The sequence below is a fragment of the Xiphophorus hellerii genome, chromosome 11, assembly GCF_003331165.1.
Source record: "Xiphophorus hellerii strain 12219 chromosome 11, Xiphophorus_hellerii-4.1, whole genome shotgun sequence".
In the NCBI taxonomy this organism is placed as follows: domain Eukaryota; kingdom Metazoa; phylum Chordata; class Actinopteri; order Cyprinodontiformes; family Poeciliidae; genus Xiphophorus; species Xiphophorus hellerii.
Genome location: NC_045682.1, coordinates 28,563,172 through 28,584,443, shown reverse-complemented (window position 1 = coordinate 28,584,443; position 21,272 = coordinate 28,563,172). Strand labels below are relative to the sequence as shown.

Below are 21,272 nucleotides of genomic sequence, written 5' to 3'. Positions count from 1 at the left end.
ATTTGATACGTGACTGTTTCAGGGTGTTCGCTTCTGCCAGACGCTTTATAGCAGCTCATTCTCACCCGGTAACATTTCCCTTTTACTTCTGCTAATTTGGCAAACGGGAAATAAAGGAAAAAATCCAACTGAAAGTTTGTCTTCCTAATCATAGTTAGCTGCAGTGTGGTCTTCAAGAATAAACCTCTACCATTCAAAAATATATTTTAATTTATCATCTGCATAGAACTGCATAGCATCCAATTAATCAAATAATCAAAGCTTCTCCACTGGGAAGCAAACTCCTCTGCTTCTGCTCGGGTTTATTTCACATTTTTCTTTGTAAGAAAATTATGTTGGTAATCATTTTTACCCTGATTACAAATGAAAAATCTCCATCTCTATTTACGGTCCAAATATGTATTATTTTTGAGTTGGAGTTGGGGGCCGCACAAAATCAGTCAAAAGGCCAAAAAATGGCCCCCAAGCCTCACTTTGGACATCCCTGCTCTACTATAAATAGGAGATTCCCTGGACTTTTTCCACAAGCTTCCAGATCCGTCTGACTTGCTGAATCCCATTTGTCTCTCCGTCCATCCATCCGTCCACTGCAAGTTCACCATCTGCCTCTCTCCGTCCACCCGTCTGTCTGTCTGTCTGTCCCGTCCGTCTGTCGGTATGTCTGTCTTTTCTGTCCTGTCCGTCTGTCTGTCTGTCCTGCCTCGCTGTCCCATTTCCTGCCATCTGTTTGTCTGTCTGGCAGTGCGTCCCTCCCCTGCCTGGTTGTCTGTTTGTCTCTCCTCTCCCTGCTGCAGAGGAAAAGCTGCTCTTATTTTAGCGCTTCGCTTAAAGACAGCACAACATCATCTCCCATGACGCCCATCTATTATTAAGAGACAGTAGCTGCAGAAACCCGGAGAAAACTCGACTCTGGCTGTCAGGAAAAGGTAACGGCTCCATTACCTACAACCTGGAAACCTGAGATAAACTGGAACTCAGGCAGAATTATATGCTTGTTTTCATCTATGAAATAAAACCAGCAGATAATTAAGGTGTTTATCCTCCACAGTCGGCGCTGCGTGACGACATGGACGTCTCCGATGCCAGAGGTCAGTCGGTCCGATAAGGAATCTGAACGGCTTCACAGCGTCTCTGTGTGTTTGCAGGTCAGGGAGTCAGAGGTTTGAGTCTGGAGGCAAATCAAACCAGAAAAACCTTTTTATCATTTTTGCTGCTTTTCCAAACAACTGAAATCAGCCTAGTGATTCTTCAACTATATATTGCAAATATTTCATTGTTGCAATATTAGTTTAATGTTTATTTTCCCATTTAAAAGACATTGAATTGAATCTTTTAATGTGTTTCTAACATTGTATAAAGAAAGGCTTAAATTAAAAATCTGCAGAATGTGACAATTTTATCGATAATCGTCAGAGTAATGGACAGATTAATCGGATAATTAATCAGATAAAATATTGGCATATTCTGCATATTTTTCATTTCTAACCATTTTAAGCATTTTCCATACAACGTTAGAAATTAATTGACGATTATTTGAGTAATGGATTCATCACGATTAATCGTTTCAGCTCTACGTATATTATATGAGGTATTGTGGGTCATCTTATTTTGAAATCTATTTTCTTTGATCATATCCAGACTTATTAACTTCGACATCAACAGCAAAATGTGAATAAATCCTGGTTAACTCAATAATTTGTGATTAATAAAGATTTTATTTTATTTTTATTTTATTTTATTTCTGAATGAGCAGGCAAAAGAATGACCTAAAAAAAGATTAAAATATAAAAAGATAAGATAAGAAAGAGACGGACGGAAATATGGACGACCTGACGACGACAAAGCAACTGCTTTGAATGAGTGGAAAGAATCAAAATGTCAGGGTGGGAGTGTGTGAAAATGTGTGATGGTATCAGGTATTTACCTCAACATCAAACGCAAGTCCACACACACACACACACACACACACACACACACACACACACACACACACACACACACACACACACACACACACACACACACACACACACACATATCCACCTCCACAAGCGCACACACACACGGTTGCCAACAGGAACAAAAACCAAAAAGCACATTTGAGTCACAGCAAACATCGTCATCAGTGGGTGTGCAGCCCACTCACTTTTAAATATGAAAGCTCACATTTGTGTGAATGAATGAATGAATGAATTAAAGAAAATAGGTCGAAATTATTCAACACACTGACATCTGGGAAATAGCTCCACACTGTTTTGTAGATATGCAATAATTTAACTCAAAGGAAACAAAATGAAAAATCGGGAGATTCCTGATTTTTTTTTATGAAATATAAAAATCAGTTAAACTAAAATCCAAACCATCTGGCTGTTTAAAATGCAGATTGTTGTTGGTACAATTGAATTTCATGTTTTATAATGCAAAACATTTCAAACAAACTCAACTATTAGAGGGAAAAATGTTAAATATTTAAAAGCTCCAATAATCTGCTTGTATAAGTGAATATGATTAACCTGAAATAAATCCAGCTTCTCCATTCAGATGTCACTGACATTCACCTACTGGCACCATTTAGCTACAGCTATAGTTAGCAGAGATGTTACAAAAGACTAAAAGAGGAAAAGGTATCAGTCAGGAAAAGGATACAAAAAGAAGCCCACAGCATTGCAAACAGAAGGGGGTATACAAAAATAGTACTCAAGTAAGAGTATAAATACTTCAACATATTTTTACTCAAGTAAAAGTAACAAGTAGCCGTCCAAGAAATTACTCAAGTAAAGTAGTAACTGGGGAAAATATCAAACATCAGTGGAACTGCAAAGCAAAACAAAACTGCAAAAAGACAAGAAGAGCGAAACTGGCTAAGATGGCCGCCAAGAGGCAAACTGAAGAAGATTTGACCTGCAAGTAGTGGTTCTGTTCTGGAAACACAAAACTCAAATTTGACCAAAAAACAGTCCAACGTTGAACTTTTGGACACTAAAGGTTTGCTTTTTCATTTTGGAAGGTCACGACCTCTTACATACCAATGCTTCAGGGTGACGGCCAAAGCTTCCTCAGCTGCATTTTATTTCATGTATTTTTCATTGGCTTGATGGAAAAATCCCTGAATTTTCCACAAATAACTAAAGAAAACAGAACATCTGAGAATAAATGTGGATTACTCGTCATTTTTGACTTGAAACTTGAAGAAAAGGTTAATTTTTCTGAATTACAGTGAGGAAAACCAGGTGTGCAAATCTACCAAACTCAAATCCACCAAATAAAAATGTTAAACTCCAATCAAAAGTTCTTCAACAAAGAAGGCAAGGATGTTTTTACATTTCTTGCAATAATGAATTTCTTTGTTTTCAGTTGAAATCATTAAAAATGTTTATCATCGGCATTCGGTGGACGACAATAACCTGTTATTATGGCGCTGCACTAACCCCAGTGACCCCTGCTTGTCATCGGTGCTTATTTTCACTTCAGTTTTGTAAAAGTAATTGCGAACTGGTGAGCATTAAAGGCGCTGCTGTTTGTACACAATCTGCTTCACAGCTCCGCTCGCGTGGCTGCGCAGCAGATTGTCGCAGCCTGTCAGCACATGAAGCGTCAGATGATTTTCTATTTACTTTTATCCAACTCACACATGTTTGACAGAACAGATGTACTTCATTTCAATCGATGAAGACGCCTCCACCGGTCACACTTCACTCCTTTGGTGAGCTACACTCAATAAAACAGAAGTCAATCCTTCAGACTCAAAACCTGATGGTCCGGTAGACGCGGTTTGATTTGGGACCAAAAACTTCAACATCTATTACATTTTCAGCTGCTGCGGTTCGTTTTCTCGCTGCACTAATTGAAAAACCTGTTCCTCTCCTCGCCTGTGGGGGCGCTGCACCAACAATTGCTAAAGGAAATGACACAAAAACCTGTGAAGAAGACACTGAGCACAACTTCTTTCTTCACCAAATGGAAACAAAAATGAAGTAGTGCCAGATTTTAATGTTTGGAGGATTTTTCCATTGATATAAATTACTGGTGTGGACAGTAACTAGCCTATTAGCCGCTAATGCTAGCAACTTTATTCATGTGGGCAAAAATTGTTGACTATAGGGCTGTTGTAAACGAATATTTTAGTAATTGGATAAAAAAAATTATAAAATAAAATATTGGTAAATCTGGCATAACACCAGTGTTACTATTGGATATTAATATCAGGCCAATATTTCATATTTGAGCTTCCCTAACAGTTACTTTTTTGTAGTTTAGAAAACTAACCTGTAACAATAATATCTTACTTTCTAAGTTAACCTGAAGAAAAGTTATACAAAGATCTGAAATTATATTCAGTTTAATAATAAAGAGGCAGGTTCACAGATACGCTTATAAAAAATGTTTATGCTCCGGCTTTTAGTTTATGTATTCATCTTTAGTCAGTTTAATAGATGAACTCTCGGGTGAGAATACGGGAAATGTCGCCTGGAGTGGGGGGCTTGCAGTGGTGGTGGGAGGGGCAGGCGAACGAACAAAAGCAAGATGGGGGTGGAGGGGAGGAAATAGACCAGGGGACAGACGAACGTAAGTCTGGGAACCGGTAGACCAGGGGACGAAAGTAAGAACTGGGGGAGCAATACAGCATATTTACGGCACCTTCGTTCGTCACACTCAGAAACTCATCTACAGCCATGTACCGCCACGATGCTCTCCGCCACCCGTTTGTTCAGACCGGGATATGAAATTTATTGTGCGCTTTGTCCGTAAAGTTACACTTACCCTGGAAGCATCAACTACTCAGCCGCCCGCCGTGTTCAGTCTGTCTGCTCACCTGTATTAATACTCCTGCAGCCTCTTCCCGCCGTTTGCTCTGAACCAGCAGCTTCCGGAGGAGAAAGGCTGCCGTACTCCAGGCATCGCGCCAGTCATTTTAAGGACGCCTATTGATCCGATGAAAACCCAGGCATTATCATCGATCAATAAAATCCCCACTTGAACTTGAAGCTTGGACGTTATGCCGCTAACACTTAGCTTTGGTCAACAACTCAGAAGCGGAACTCAGAGCTCCGGCAACGCAAATAATGTTCCGGCTGGAAATAATAAAACATAACTTAACGAAGCTTCGAGGCAGGTAAATTTTCCTCGAGGAATTTTAATAATCGAGGTACTCGAGTCATTCAAGGAATCGTTTCAGCCCTAGTTGACTCAAAAGTAGTCGCAAGGAAAAAAATCCAACCTCGAAACAAGCAATTAAAATAGCACAATTTTTTTTCTTTTGGAAAGGGTTATTTAAAAACTGGAAAACAATTTTAACAATGGCGTATTGGGGCGCTGCACTAACCCCAGTAAATTGGGGAGAAAAAGGCAGGTTAAATTTTCATCTAAAAAACTTAGAAATTAATAATTAACCTCAGAAATTTTCTAGAAAAAACTTGGAAGTTTTTGAGTTTCAGAAGTCAAAAACTTTTAACTTTTGGAAATTCTTCAAAAGAGGTTTTTGGTGGGGCGTGCCGTGGTGGCGTAGCGGATAACGCGACCCATATTTGGAGGCCTTGAGTCCTCGAAGCGGCCGTCGCAGGTTCGACTCCCGGACCCGATGATATTTGCAGCATGTCTTCCCCCCTCTCCTTCCCTGTTTCCTGTCAGCCCACTATCACATAAGGGACACTAGAGCCCACAAAAAGAAATTTTACTCCTTTGTTTTTCTCTACAATTGCAGCCTTGGTACACTGAAGCACATTTTGCATGTTTGCTATATTAAAGAAAGCATCTGGTTTTCAGTTACTTTTGGGCTTGACTGAATAAATTTATTTCAGTAGTGAAACCTGGATTTGGATCACTTTGTTTCAAAATTCTTGCTATATTTAGCCAAATTTAATGACGAATAAAAGTTGATTTAGTTGGTTGACATGGTTTTACCTTTTCTTAAAGCTTGGTTATAAAAATCTGTATCGTTTTTAATTGTAGTTGGTGCAGTGGACAAAACTCAGTCCACAAAACGGGCCACAAATGGCCCCCGAGCCGCACTTTGGACACCCCTGTTGTACACAAATGAAGTAGCTCCAACAAACACAAATCAATTTTCTAACAATCGTAACCAACTGGTCCAGTCAAAACCCAAAGATCCATAATATTCCAGCTTTAAAGCTTTGCTCACAATCTCCCTTTCAAACACACACACACACACACACACACACACGCCCTCCCCCCCCCCACACACACACACCGCTGTCTTGTGACTAACTGGAAGAAGAGCCATGAGTCACTCTGTGATGCTGATATCAGCACCACCATTCCCATCAACCTGCTCCCCTGTGGGCCTCAGTGAACGCCCTGCAGGGATCTGCAGCAGGAATGAAGGAAGGAAGGAAGGAAGAAAAGAAGGAAGGAAGGAAGCTGCTAATGTTAAACAGAGAAGACAGTCATCACGCTAAATGAGTCAGGCTTTATAGATTCCTCTCTAACTTCGTGAAATCAAAAGGTTTCAACTGGAAGAGTTGACAGAAATAGGGCTGTTACTATAAATCAGTTAATCATGTGATAAATTAAAACAAAATCAATTGTTTCCATTTGCATGATTTATCGTTTCTCTCTTCAGTCTGGGGTTTTGGTCTCAACTAAACCGTTTTTTGGGAAGAATAATTTTGTTTACAGAGACTTCATAATTTATATTATTTCTTGTTTTTATTTAGTTTAGATATTTAAAATGTCTTCCTTGTATTATTATTATTAAGTCATTATTATTATGTTACTTGAAAACAGCAATATTATTATCGCGATCAATTCTGGGGTAATTAATCAAGTGTACACTAAAGGAACGCTATGTTGTTGCATTTTAAACACTAGAATGTTTACTTACTTTAAAAAATTATGTGTTTCATTAGCATTTAAATTTGTTTTAAATTGTTAAAAAAACCTGCAGAATATGCCAATTTTTTCATTCAATTACTTGATTATCCTTTTATGTTTGAGTTTCACTTTTTGAATTTATTTTCAATGATAGTCTAGTTTATTACCTGTGCAATGTTTTGCATCTCAGCAAAGTAAATCAGAATAAATAAATAAAAAAGGTAGAAGTGAGTGTTGAAAGCAGCAAAGTAAGGTTGGACATTTTGCTGCTTCTCGTCAAACATCCATATTCCTAAAGTGAATCCCGTCTGGAGTTCAGGAAGCATCTGCCATCAATGAGTTTACATCCTCAGACTTTAATATCTGATGATAAATGTTGGCGATAGCAAGCAGAGACAAATATAGAAAGACCCGAACATCAGGAAGGAAACAGAGGAAAGTACTAAAGTGTGTAATAAAATGTTAATAGTTCCGGCACACGGGTTTTATTTTTATCTTTATGCATGAGGAGACACCGTGACTCAGAGGCTGCACTGTGTTTACCACAGATAAAAAGCTCTGAATGCATTATGACAAAAAAAAAAAAAAAAGAAAAACAAGATGTTTTCACCTGCAGTACAAGTTATGAACACTAGGAGAAGACTGGTTGTTATAAATATAAATCCTGTCTGGCAAATTCATACATACGGCAGTTAAACATTAATCCGTATTTAAAGAAAATGTGATCAATCAGAAAAAGTCGCATCTAATTTTAAATCAGATATTTTAATGTAGTAGTAGTAGTAGTAGTAGTAGTACATCTCGTTGCTTGTACTTGTGACAGTTAAATGACAATAAAGTTGAATTCTATTCTATTCTATTCTATTAATGTCCATTTTGAAAAACAAAGTGGCTGCATCCTAATGAAGGGCAAAATGTATCACGACTTTATGCTGTTATTTGGCTCATAATACAGTTATCTGTAACATCTAGAAACACGTTGCAACGTGACGACATGAGCGCAAGAAAAAAAAGCTGCTCGCTAACAATGACTAGCATTGGGTTTAGCTCTCAAGTTATCAACATAACGGCTAAAACTTTACTGTACGCCTGGTTTGTTAAAGAAAAAGCCACGCAGTGCTTTGCTACTAATTGTCAACAATATGACAACTAATTGATTGATTTATTGCTTATTGCAACAGGCCTATTAATCGCTCTACTGCAGCTAGCATAGCATATTGAAAATGCTAAAGCTAGTTAGCATAGTCACAGATGACAACAATTAAACCGTTTTCCTGTAACAGTAAGTTGTTTATTCACCATTAGCACATTTAGCAGCGACTACATGAGGTTGATTGACAGCGCTAAGCCCCACCTCCTGGCTCTATTTGGTTGTTCTTGGTGCATTTCTTCAGACAGAAACAGCAGCTCAGGAAGGAAGTGGAAGAGATCGATCTTTTCACAGACTTGTCTCATAAAAAAACTATCACAACATGGAGACAGTTTTAACAATAAACATTTTATAAAAATTACAAACTGTAGCTTTAGTCAGTATCAGCAACCACACACTCCGATAAAAAAGCCTGTAGTAGATAACATCCTCAGAGATACAGCAACACACACCAAATCCCTCCATTTCATTGGTTCCCGTCTCACATGACACACATTTCTAAATCCGCCTGCAGCCGTCTAAATCCATGTCGATACGTACTTACGGATGTGTGTGTGTGTGTGTGTGTGCGTGTCAGAGGGGGATTCAGGCTACAGTTTGCATGACGTCAGACCTCCATTCATGAACACCATCCCTCCTCCTCCTGTTAGCGTAGCCGCTAATGTGATACAGTGCATCACGTGGGGGTCCTTACCCCCTTCTCCAACCAATCAGAGCTCAGCGATTAAAGGCATGGGAAACACACGATGCTACACCTGCACATGTCGGGCTAAAGAGGCTTTCACAGGAAGTTGGACGATGAGCGTCACCCTACGGCTGTTTGGGATACAGACGGCTGGTTGGCACGGTGACGGACGCAAAGTAGAAACAGGCAGAAAGAAAAGGAAGAGGTAGTAGAGCCACAAAGATGGAGATACAAACGAATCACCAAGAATCAGTTTGATTCCCAGCAGGAGGAGAGACACACACACTGCAGCTGACTTGAGAGAGGAGTCAGAGTGTGTGTGTACCAGGTTTTTATATCCTTATGGGAACCTATTTCTGTCTACAATGTGAGGTTGTGGGGACCATTGCTCCTTGTGGGGACATTTTCTTGGTCCCCATGAGGGAAATTGTTGTTTTTGGGTTAGTGGTTAGATATGTGATGGTTAGGGTTGTGGTTATGGTTAGGCTGTAGAAATTAATGGAAGTCAATGTGAAGTCCCCACTAGTGATGAAAACACGACTGTGTGGTGTGTGTGTGCAGAAGATGTGTTTGTGTGACAGAGATGTGTGTGAGCTGCATGAGGAGGTTCTGCTAACAACTGCCAGGATGATTCCAGCTTTGCTGCCAGGTGAGATCTGATGAGCAGGTGACCAATCAGAGGGCAGAGTACCCAAAGAAATACTCCAGTCAGAGTAGAAATACTTCATAATAGAATTACTCAAGTAAAAGCAAAAAGTACATTGTTAAAAAAAGTAAATTTTTAAGTAATTTTTTTTTCATAAAAGTTATTCAAGTAAATCTAATTGAGTAAATGTAACTAGTTACAACCCAATCTTGGAGGTGATAACGCAGCGACTTTCTTCTTATATTTAGCAACATTTCAGACAAAAAAAACTGGTATCGGCCAAAACAGGTCAGGCTTTTTAAAGGTCGGTAATCGGAGATCGGCCTAAAAACTGCAATCGGTGCACCGCTACATGAAGCTCAAACATTTTCAAAATACGTTTTCAAACTTTTCCAGCACCAGCAAGAAAATACAAACATAAGACAGTTAAGACAAAATAAGACTGTTTCAATTTACCATCACATGATGGTAAATTACATTCTACAAGGTAAACTAAAATATAACAAAATATTATGTTTTGAAAAGATATTTAATTCTGATAGTAACTGACTAACCTAAAGCAAGAGACGTTTGGTCAGTTTTAATTTGGTTATTGCTTTACTTTGAGTCGTATAAAAGAAAAAAAATACATATTTTACCACCTATTAGGTAAAAAAAGTATTAAACAAATAAAATACATACGCATCCTCTTATATGCAACAGAAATCAAGCACTTTCCAAACCTTGAAAAAATTGCATTTCAATCATTTTCAAGGATTTTAAGACAGCAGTCAAGTACAAGGGGGTTTGTGGTTGTTTGATGCAGACACCCCCCCCCAGCCCCCCCACACACACACACACACACTGATCCAGCTCTGACTGGAGGTAAACAACAGCCACGCCCCCCTCTCCCTGAGCCAACCATAGCTGCACAGCACGCAGCAGCAGCAGGAGGAGGAGGAGGAGGAGGCTGATGGAGGAAGATGAGTTGCTCTAATTTCTTGATGTGTGCATGCGTGAGCTTGCGTGCTCAGCCTCCCTAAGCGCCACACACCGCCGCTCCCCGCTGTATATTTGCTAGATTTCCCCCAGGAATGAAATAAAAAGATCATGCACATCCCTCTGCTGCTGCAAAACGTTCAGCTGCCTCCTCTTCCTCCTCCTCTTCCTCCCGCTGCTTCTCTCCACGCAACTTTCATCATGCGTGCATGAGTCTAGACATGCGTGGCTTGTTTAAAACGCACATTCCGCGCTGCAGCGACTGTAAAATAAAACCAACTGGACATTCTCCAGCAGCGGCCAAGTTTACCTGCCTGCCGGACTCCTCGTTTCATTTTTCCGCAAAGCCTCAGATAAAATGCATTTCCGCTTCCAAAACCTGCCAAAGTGCGCACACAGCCGCCGGCCTAGCGCTGCCAGAGCGCAGCGAAGTGGACTTCAGAGGTCCTGAACGCAACACGGGAGCCCTGAACGCAGCTCGCATCCATTTTAAAGGCGTGAATAAATAAATGTTTTCCGTACCTTGGTAGGAGTCAGCTTTGGATTCACAGACGTCCTTAGTCCTGGATTAGATCAGATTAAGAAGATCATCTGGAGCAGGCACATGTAGTTTACCAGCAGAGGGTTGGTGCTGCTAAACATCCCCCCATACACACGCACACACACACACACACACACACACACACACACACACCGGACACTTAAACCACGCAGGGTGACAGGACTGTCCCTCTTCTCCCGGCCTCCCCTCCCCTTTGCACTGCGTGTTGACAGCGCGTCAAAGACAGGAGTCCAAATCCAAAATCTGTAAAATCCCACTCCTGAAACCCGGAGAGAAAAGTGGCGAGCAGTCAGTAGGAAACCAAACGCAGCGCTACCGCCGGCGTGCCAGGCTCCGAGATGCGCGCAACATGGAAAGCATGTCGCATTTTGCAAAAAAAAATAAAAAATTCAAAATAAAAATAGCAGCCGAAACGTGGAGGAGTCCCAATCCGGCTGTTTTCCTCCTTCGGAGCCAGCAGGAGGAGGAGAAGGAGGCTGGGGAAGCAGAGGAAGGAGGGTGGCTGAACCAAAAAAATAAAAAACGGGGATATATTTCCACAGGATGAGTCAGAAAAACACCGCACGCCAGTAACGCAACGGTGCTGGTTGAGAAATAAAACCCAGATCTGAGCTCGTCTCCAGTCGCTCCTCCGGCCGGTGAATTCCTGCAACACCGCGCTGCAAAAAAATATGTGCACAGGCGAGTCTGGAGCTGCAAACAGCAGAGAAAAGATTTTTAAAATAATCAAAAGATCGACAACAACACAGAGAGGAAGTCAGGAAAAAATCCGATCTTATCATCTGCTTGAAAACTATTTTGGCGCCATATTTATGGCGTACTTTCAATTCACGGTTACAGAAAACTGTACTTCCTACTCTGACAAACGTGAGGTTACAGCGCCCCCGTGAGGACAGGGTGGATATTGAAGCTTCACCTGCCGGTTTGATGAAGCATTTCTGAATATCGGGCAGAAAGAATCTAAATATTCATTATTCTGACGATTAAACGAACAAAAAAAGTTGCCACTTTTTGCATTTTTTAATTTCAACACTTTAGTTTTTTATGCAATTAATTCAATTAAAATTTTCAAAATAAAATAATAATTTATTTATTTGCAACGAATGCAGCTAAAAAAAAAGGTTTGTTCATTTTCCAAACAGTAAAATTCAAGAACTTTTCAAGCATTTTTAAGATCAGTTTTCAAACTTCCACCCCCACACTTTGGAGATAATAACCATACAAAAAAAACTAAAAAAGACAGTTTTGATTCGCTATTATCTATCATTTATTACTGTTATTAGTAATATCTTGTGATAGTATTATACATTATACAGCAACTAAACCAGCTGTTCAATAACGATGGCCAGCATTGGGGTTAGCTGTCAAGCTGTCAACGTAACGCGCTAAATCTTAAATGTACGCCTGATATTTGAAGAAAAATGGGAGCAACATGTGCTACTAATTGTCAACACTAAGACAATTAGATAACAAGGAAAAAGTTTGAATTATAAAAAACATCAAGGGAGAGGGTAATAGGTCGGCTATGCTAGCTTGACTATGACAACCTTAACATGTAGATGTGCTGCAGAATTTGATGTATTTCAGTTCAGTTTAAAAATGAAAAATGACGACCCAAACACCAACTCTGACAGACGATTATTAGAGAAGGTGCTTAAATTAGCTAATGTTCCATCGTTAGCACTGTTTTTTGGTGTTGAATCCTGATACATTAGTGGAGTTTTGTTGTCAACCAGTTGCTATGGCAATGAGTTTGTGTGTAGTGCAGCAGATACAGAGAGCAAGAAAAAAGTGGTTTTTAGTTGTTCAATGGTTTTTCTGTGTTATTTTCCCCTTTGCTCTGCTGCACTAAATTAATAAACGCTTCATCTCCAGGTTTCATTTAGGAAACGGTTTTACTGCCGCAGCTCCGCTACGGATGGGAAAGAATCGTCTTGTTGCCCTCCAGTTTTGTGCGCAAGAGCAAAATTTCCAGATGTAAACAATAACATGAAACTACATGTTACATGTAGAAAACTACAGAAATCTGCAGTGGCGTGATACTTCAATAAACAATGCATGCATCTCATCAGAGAGGAAATTACATCGGAGCGCGTAAGGGAGACGGTCACTGGGTGTTTCCTGATGGGACGCTGTTTCTGCCTCCAGTTTGTCCCGGAGAAGGCGAAAAACCAATGAGTGGGATGGTGCTGTTTCATTTGAATGGCTGCCAGAGAAATCCCTCCACGCCCTTCACCGCCTCATTTCACTTTGAGCAAAACAGCAGCACACGCAGTTTTTCACTTCCTCCCTGCATCTCTCCTCTGTCTGACACCTGGTGCAGCTGAAAGGAGCTTTCAGAATCTCACATGTATCTGGATAAGCAGATCCAAGCTGCTTCGCCAGGCCTGGAACCGCTCAGGGACCGGTTCAGTTCGCTTAGGGACCAAAGTTGCAACATTTGTGAAATTTTCAGGTGTTGCAGTTTAGTTTCACACTTATTGGGGCCATAATAAGAAATAAAAAATCATGAGAATAAAGTCATAATATTTTAGCTTTATTCTTGTATTGTGTCAATGTTTTTCTCATTGGAGTTTATTTTTGTAATATTATGACTTCTAGTAATTTTATGAATTTATTCTTGTTATTTAAGTTTTTCATTTTCTTGGCCTGGCCGTAATTCTCTGTCATGTAAACCAACCAAACCCTTTGAGCAACCTGTTCCCCTCCTGGCCTGTGGGGGCGCTGCACCAAGAACCACTGAATTAAACGACACAAAAACCTCTGAAGACATTGAGAGCAACTTCCTTCTTCACCAAATGGAAACAAGATCAATTAAAACAAACCCAATCATTTCCATTAGCATGATTGATCGATTTTTTCTTTCTACCAAAAACTGGATGATATAATTTTCAGTTTGGTCTTTTGGTCTAAAGTAAAACTTTTTTGAATAATAATTGTGTTTACAGGCCTAAGAATTCATTTTATTTGTTCTGTTTTTTGTTTATTTATTTTGGATATTTAAAATGTCTTCCAGTTCCAATGTTAGAATTTAAAGTTTATTGATCTTTGAGAATGTGTTCTTACATTATTATTATTTCATTGTTACCATTATATTACTTGCAGAGTTGGGTAGTAACTAGTTACATTTACTCAGTTACAATTACTTCAGCAACTTTTAGGAGTGTTAATTTTTTTTGGATGGCTAATTTGTACTTTTACTTGAGTAACAATATGTTGAAGTAGTGATACTCTTACTTTAGTACATTCTTTCGGTATTTTACCCTCCTCTGATTATTTGAAAATGGTCTCAAAACAACAATTTTATTGTTTATCGCATTAAGTTCTGGGACAATTTATCGTCCAACACAGATGGAAAAACCTCGAGCAAAAACTATTAAATATAGTTTATATTTAATTATAGAATTTAATGACGTTCTTAAGAAATGTGTTTTTGTATTGTATTTTCAAACGTTTAGTGTTCATATCTGCGCTTTCCTTGGCCGACTGGACGTGTTTCCTCGTTTCCTCCTGAGTCAGCGTTCATCAGGTGACTCATCAGAAAACCGCTGGCGGCCCAGAGAGGATTATTTCAGCATCAGGAGATATTTCAGGGTGAGAAACGATGGTCGTAAACTTAATGGGTCGGTTCTCTCAATAAAGCAGCGGCTTGTATGACTTGGCAGCGGTCCAAAACATGCTGCATAAAGAAGTGCCTGCTGGCGGGTTTTTCTGGGGTAATTTAAGAAGCACTCAGTTCCTATAGGTGCTTTTATCGTCTTTTAAAACTTTGTGGTGTTTGAGTGGATTGGATATACAGAGACGTAAAATCACATTTCACGAGTAAAGTAAAATCAGATTTATTTCATACCAGATCAGATTTTAATACATTTTAGGTCTTGCTGTTTTTCTAAGTAAAAATGACATTTATGGAAAATATCTTCAAAAAGTAAAAGTAAACGTTTGGATAGTTTTTTTTTTGTGTTGGAGTTCTCATAAAAATACGGCTTCATTCTCCTCATAATATGACTTTATTCTGATAATTTTATTCTCGTACTACTTCAACTTTATTTTCATATTACTGTGACTGAAAAACATATCAAGATATTTCATATCAGTCAATATCAATAATTATCGATCAGTTTTTTGTTTTAATGATCTGAAATACAACCAAACTGGTGTCACAACCTTTCCTGTTTGATCCAGTTTTCTCTGCTGTATTTTTTATTTTTAAGCAGTTATGAGGCACAGTGGTGAAACCTAAAACTGCTGTGCAAGTTACTCAAAAAGTTGTTGCTAGGCAACCAAAGAAAGAGTGAGTTGCTAGGTAACCAAAGAGTGAGCATCATAAATGTACGTAGTTATTACCCAACTTTGGTCATATTTGTATGTTTTTGTTTTTCCTTAACATGCATAAAAACTCTGGACTCTGTACTCTGCAGCATTAATGACTCGAATTGATAGATAAAAGACACATAAATGACAAAAACATCTCATACCCCATTCATCAACATTAGTTTGATTACTTATTTTGTATCATCACCTACCTAATATGTAATATTTGGCCAAAAGTGTTTTTTTTCTCCTAAATTATATCTTGGTAAAAAAAAAAACTTTGAAAGGTGACAATATGTCAGTTTGGCAAAGCAGTGCTGTGAAAAGTATTTTTACCGTTTCAGATTTCTTCTGTTGGTTTACATTTTTCTAAATAAATACAAGATACTGTTTTGTAGTACGAGATAATGGGACAATTCAGCTGCTTATGCCCTGTTCGACCTAAAGAGGCCAGCAGTGAGACGGATTTAGGTAAATTATTTACACGAAAATGTCAAAATTCACACATAAACATGAAGACAGAACACTAAATAACACATTTATACAGTTTATCAGACATAAAGATTCAATTGGGGGCTAGTTACACTTTAAGTGTCGGTGTAAAAAAACATGTTAAACCAGTATATTGTGGCAGACAAAAACATCGATTTAGGTCGTTTGTAATTATATATTATAATACAAACTGATATTTTCTTACTTTGTTTCCATATGAAGTCCACCAGTATCTCTTTGCGATTTTTCTTCAAGTAAAAGTCGGAAAAATATAACATTAGCCTTGCTTTCCTGAGCTCCAGCTAGCTAATTAGCACCAAAGCTAGTCCGCTTTTTCCTTGAACTTTGACATTACGTACGTTACGTAAGCACGTGATTACGCTAGTACACTGTGGGCACGCTTTTTGTTCAGATTGGCTACAGCAGAAACAAAAGATGTTTTCCCTGATTAAAAAGTTGTTTTTCACTGGTACCAATTTTATTCACTAAAAATTACCGTAGTTTAATTTTGCAGCCAGTTCTGTACAATTTCTTTGAATTACTTATTCAAATGTTTTTTAGGTTTAGAGGACAGCATAGCATAACCTTTTGAAATTGATTATTTTTTTAATATTTCAATGGAAATATTACAGCGCTTCCTCCAAATAGTATCTAAAACATTTATTTCCATAGTTCATAACATCAGGTAGCTTGTATGATAAGCAAAATTTGGATAACAAATGTAACATTGATTGAACTGAATTAAACTAAACATTTAGTGTAACTTCACTGAGCTTCCACATGACCTAGAAAATGATGAAACATAACATTAAAAGCTGAATAAAATGGCATATATTTGACTTTATTATTTATTTCATTCATTTACAGTTTGAAAAGAATGTGTCACAACCTGATATAAAGAAAAGTTTTAATGAAAAGAAGTAGTTGGAAGAAAATAAAATTACATAATCTACCCCTTTATTCAAAAGTCAACTTGCTACATCAGACTATCAATCAATGATCCTTATACTACAACATACTACATAGTATTATGGCTGTGCTAAGAAAATAAATAAAAATTAAATTAGGTAAATGTTAGGTAAATTGTATATATTATTATCAAATATTTGTTGTTTCATGTGCCTTTATAATGTTCTTGTCTTATATGCCTTTATTTGTTTCATCTTAGCATAAAGAAAGTTTCTGTGTTGTTGAATTACTTTGATTCCTTTCTCAGAAGGCCTCTGAGGAAGAGCAGAGAAACTGTTTTCAACAGGTTATCGCTCAGCAGAAACCTCTGCATCCTTGACCTGCTAGATATAAAACCGTCGCTGTGAAGACGTACAACTTGCTCTGTGTTATCCTGTGTCTGGAACAGAATAATCTAGCGTGTAGATACCGTGTGTTTTGTTAGTGACTAGCATTTGCGTTGCAATCATGTGACTGAAGTGTTTTCCCCAACCCTGTGAGACGCTCTCTGTAACAGGGATCCTAACAGCAATAAAAAGGGAGAACGGACACATATGTTTTCAGAACGGAAGAGATGTATGACTGAAAACATCTCTGGCTGTTCTCCTCGCGAGGACAAAAGAATCTAAATCTCTTGTCTTTCTTGTGTTTGTTTAATCTGTCTCAATAGGTGTTTAAACCTGACAGTAAATGAAGTCCTAACACTACAAGAATAAAGTCATGTTGTTTTGAGAATGAAGGGATTCCGAGAAAAAAGTCATAATAAGAGAATAAAGTCGTAGCACTACTAGAAAAAAGTAATTATATTACAACTTATTCTGGTAATAACTCCATTCCTGTAATATTATGACTTTAGTCTTGTATTATTTGTACTTTATTCCCGTAATGTTATTCTTGTTATTCTCATACAAATTCATTCTCGCAATATCATGAATTTATTCTAATAATTTAATTTTTAAAATCTTTTTTCCTTAGTATGGCCCTAATATATTGTATTAAACACAAAACAAGCAAAAAGATTATCTTTGTAAATTTAGTGGATGTTCTGAATTGAAAATTAAAAGTAACCTATCCAAACTGGTATAACTGTAAACATTTTATTGCGAGTTAATCGCATAATAAATACATTTGAAGCGATTTGACCTGGCCTTGCTTCAAATGAGTTGCTATGTCGTTCCACCACCACAGTGCGGCGCTGCAGGGGGAAATACGTCACCGGAAGTTGCGTTCTTATACACGCGAAAGATGTCTGCTCTCGACGTCCAGGATTTCATCCAGCAGAACCGGGCCACGGCCCAGCAGGCGGAGACGTTTCGGGGTTACTGGGAGAGCGACAAGCACTGGGAGGCGCGGAGGGAGTTCATCCTGCGGAACATGAGCGACTTTGAGGCGGATCGGCTGGACCATCTGCTGTCCCTGTCCATGGTGTGGGCCAACAACGTCTTCATGGGCTGCCGGTACGTGAACGCACCACGAGCCCCGTTTGCTGAAATTAACCATAACTCATAACACATTTACTAGTTCATGTTTTAGGAATTAGCAGAACCAGGTTTAAAAGTTATTTTATGAAAACTGGGATTTTAAATAATCGGAATATTTACACCGGAAGTGTAATTGTTGTTGTGACGTATTTACAATTACATTTCTCCAGTACTCCTCTTCTTTATTTAGTTTAGTTTCCTCCTTCCCTTACTTGTCCATTTTGTTTAATTATATCCTTCCCTTTGTGTACCTCTTTCTTCTTTCTTCTTTGTTTCCTATTCTTTCTCTTCTTTTCATCCTTCTTTACATTCATTTATATTATTTTCTTCCATCCAGAGTATACCAAAGTTTTCTGTATAAGAAAATGTTTCATCTTTTATCACATCAGCATCAAATTATCACTTGCAGGACTTTAAAACAATCATGCAAACATCTGAGTATTTAGAAGAAAGATCTGCCCACATCAGTTCTTTACAGAATTTTTTTTTCATTAAAACTTTATTTTAAGACGTTCGGGTAAAGTTGCATATTTTACCCGAAATATGCAATAGTCACATTAAGCCGTTTTTGTTTCAAATCACTTAGTTTTTGCAAATATGACTATGTGCTCGTAATTAAACAATTAAAAGCTTGTCCGTGATACTCCGTCTTACAACTCAAAGGAGGGAATAAAAACCCCTTATTGAAAATATTTCTGCTATTTGTAATTTATTTTTTAGAAAACGGGAGAAAAATACAGATTAAAATCGGATCTGGTATGAAAAAGATATTTTATTTTTAAGTTTTTAAGCTATAACCTTCTTTACATCCCTTTGCTGCAGTCCAAAAAAAACCAAACTACTTCTTCTTCTTGTCAATAAAAACTGCAGTTCCGTAGCGACTGACCCCGTCTGTTTGCTAACTGCAGCTACAGCGCGGCGCTGCTGGAAAAAGTGAAGGAAATGGCCGACGGCATCGTGGTGGAGGACGCGCCCGTTTTCAAGACCAGAGATGAAATCATTAAAAGTCAGCAGGTCGGTTGCCTTGGAAACGCATCAACTTTTAACTCGCTGTAGGAAGAAATCCTTACCGACTTGTTGCTATGCTCCTGACAGGGCCGATGACCGGAACCGGACCCGTCGGGTCAGAACCGGAAAAGCTGAAATGTTTACAAACATGGACCAAGTTTTTATGGTTTTACAAATTTTTTTAAATCATGTAAAGAAACGGCTGTATTTTCAGGGTATGGTAGCATCTTATTGCTTAACTTTTTATCGACTTTACTAGGAATGCACCGATATGAAAATTTGTTGTGATATTTAATACTATCGTTATGGCCAATAATCAATATTATATACATTTCTCAACCGTTTTGACACCTTTGGAAAGAAAACGACAAATAAATATTGGTTAATATCAGCCTGGTCTTATTTACTAAGCGTACCGATATGTTTAATTAGCAATATACTGATGATATATCATGCATCACTATGCATCAACTGCATTCAGTTGTTATGCATAAATATGTACATTTACAGTGAAACTGCATGTTTTAATGTGTTTTATAGCAGAATAAAGAACCTTGTTTTTTTAACTCTCTGATTTTCTTTGAATAAAATATCGGTGATATTGCCAAGGCAGAAAACTTTTAAAAAATCAGAAAAGGTGGATAATTTAAAATCAGTAACATGCAGGTTTGAGAATTTTGATTTTAAATGTAAAACAAAAAATCTTTTTGCAAAGTCAGCTTTTCTTTAAGTGTGCAGAAGTTTGTACATTGACACATTCAGCTAAATCTCATTGTTAGCTGTTTTATTATGGCTTGCTGATAATTTGGTGTTAATTTATGGCATTGTTTCAATAGTTTAATTTTTTCTGTGTCTTATTTGAAGGCCTTAAAATGTAACAAGTGTTTCAGCTACACAGGAAGCTGCAGCAGCCAAAATGGTTTCAGTTACTCTGAACCTAAAAATGCCTAAAATACTAGACTGCTTGAGAAATGCAGATTAACAAAATGTGGATGACTTATAATGCAGTTTGAAAAGCAGACCAGGATTTTTAAGATTTGATTAAGTAAATTATATACCAAAATTATCACCCAGAATAAAAAAAAAAAATACTACTGGAAGTGAAGGTATAAGAAAATTAAAAGGACTCGGGCTGTTTGTGGCCCTTAAACTCATTTTCATCGGCCCCTGACCACAAGGCAACATCGATAATTTGAAAAATAATTTATGACCCAAATTTTCTCTTTAAAAGGTAAAAATCCAAGGCTCTTTTTTGGATCTTTAATGGTATACAGGTTTTATAAAAATACTTTACTGTTGAGCAGGTAAAACTTAAAAAATTATTTTTAAAAAATAATAATTTCAGCATTAAATTTGCCAGTTTTGTAGAAAGAAATTAACTTGGACCCCAAACTCTGTCACATGACCAATTCTGCTGAGTCAAAAATATTCACCTGGCAAAAAACCCCCTAAAATCAAGAAAAGTAGATTTTGTTTTGCTGCATTAAAAGAAATAAATCTAGTTTTCAAAACGTACCAAAGAAGTCACAAAGAAACTTATGTCAAAGTCTGAAAAATGTGTTTTATTATGTTTATACAGCATATTATTTTAAGTATACATTTGTTTCTCAAAATTTGATAGCATATTCTGTTTACTAGGTGAAATAAGTCACAAGCCACAATATGAGCATCTCTGTTTAAGAAAGGGGGGTTTCTGTTTCATGTTGGCGGATCGGGTTCAGTCATGACTGAAGGAGAATTTTGTTTTTCTAAGAAAAAGAAAATAAAAACATTTTTTAAAAAAAAAGGTACAGACACCAAAAAAAAACCAAACATTTAAAACTTCACTGAAGGTTTGAACAGCAAGAAGGTGCAGCAGCTTGTTTTCAAATTAAATAAAAAAAGAAGAGCATTATTTAATTTTGCTTTCTTTTTTTCTTTAATATTTGCAGCCAAGTTGTTTTAATAGAGCAATCAGAAGCATGGACACAAATTGTTTTGGGAGAGAAATTATTAAATAAAATAAAAATAAAGCTTCCCCCTACCTAACCGACTTCCCTTCAATCTGCATTTATTTATTATAAAACATGATGTGGAAGCAACCCACTGCAAAAACACTCAATTTTAAAGTATTTTTATTTTGTTTTAGTACAAATATCTTAGTGCACAAAAAAGACAGAACTAATTATAACTTTTCA

At 37.7% G+C, this 21,272-nt stretch overlaps 2 protein-coding genes across 4 annotated transcripts in view; one reads left to right on the top strand and one right to left on the bottom strand.

Annotated features, from left to right (window-relative positions):
- The window catches only part of jade2 (jade family PHD finger 2), a 145,550-nt gene extending 133,748 nt beyond the window's left edge, over nucleotides 1-11,802 (bottom strand). For 2 of the 3 annotated variants that reach the window (XR_004340988.1, XM_032576558.1), the window contains exon 1: nucleotides 10,813-11,802. The gene's annotated coding sequence lies outside the window, so the exon portion shown is untranslated. Of the gene's footprint in view, nucleotides 1-10,600; nucleotides 10,765-10,812 lie in introns of those variants that run through there. The other variant, XM_032576559.1, reaches the window with a different exon arrangement.
- cdkn2aipnl (CDKN2A interacting protein N-terminal like) lies at nucleotides 1,065-19,661 on the top strand. Its single transcript, XM_032576562.1, has 4 exons — nucleotides 1,065-1,088; nucleotides 17,795-18,063; nucleotides 18,996-19,101; nucleotides 19,183-19,661. Exons 1-4 carry the CDS (start codon nucleotides 1,080-1,082, stop codon nucleotides 19,189-19,191), a joined length of 393 nt encoding a protein of 130 aa, XP_032432453.1. The 5' UTR covers nucleotides 1,065-1,079; the 3' UTR covers nucleotides 19,192-19,661.
- The last annotated feature ends 1,611 nt before the right edge of the window (nucleotides 19,662-21,272 follow it).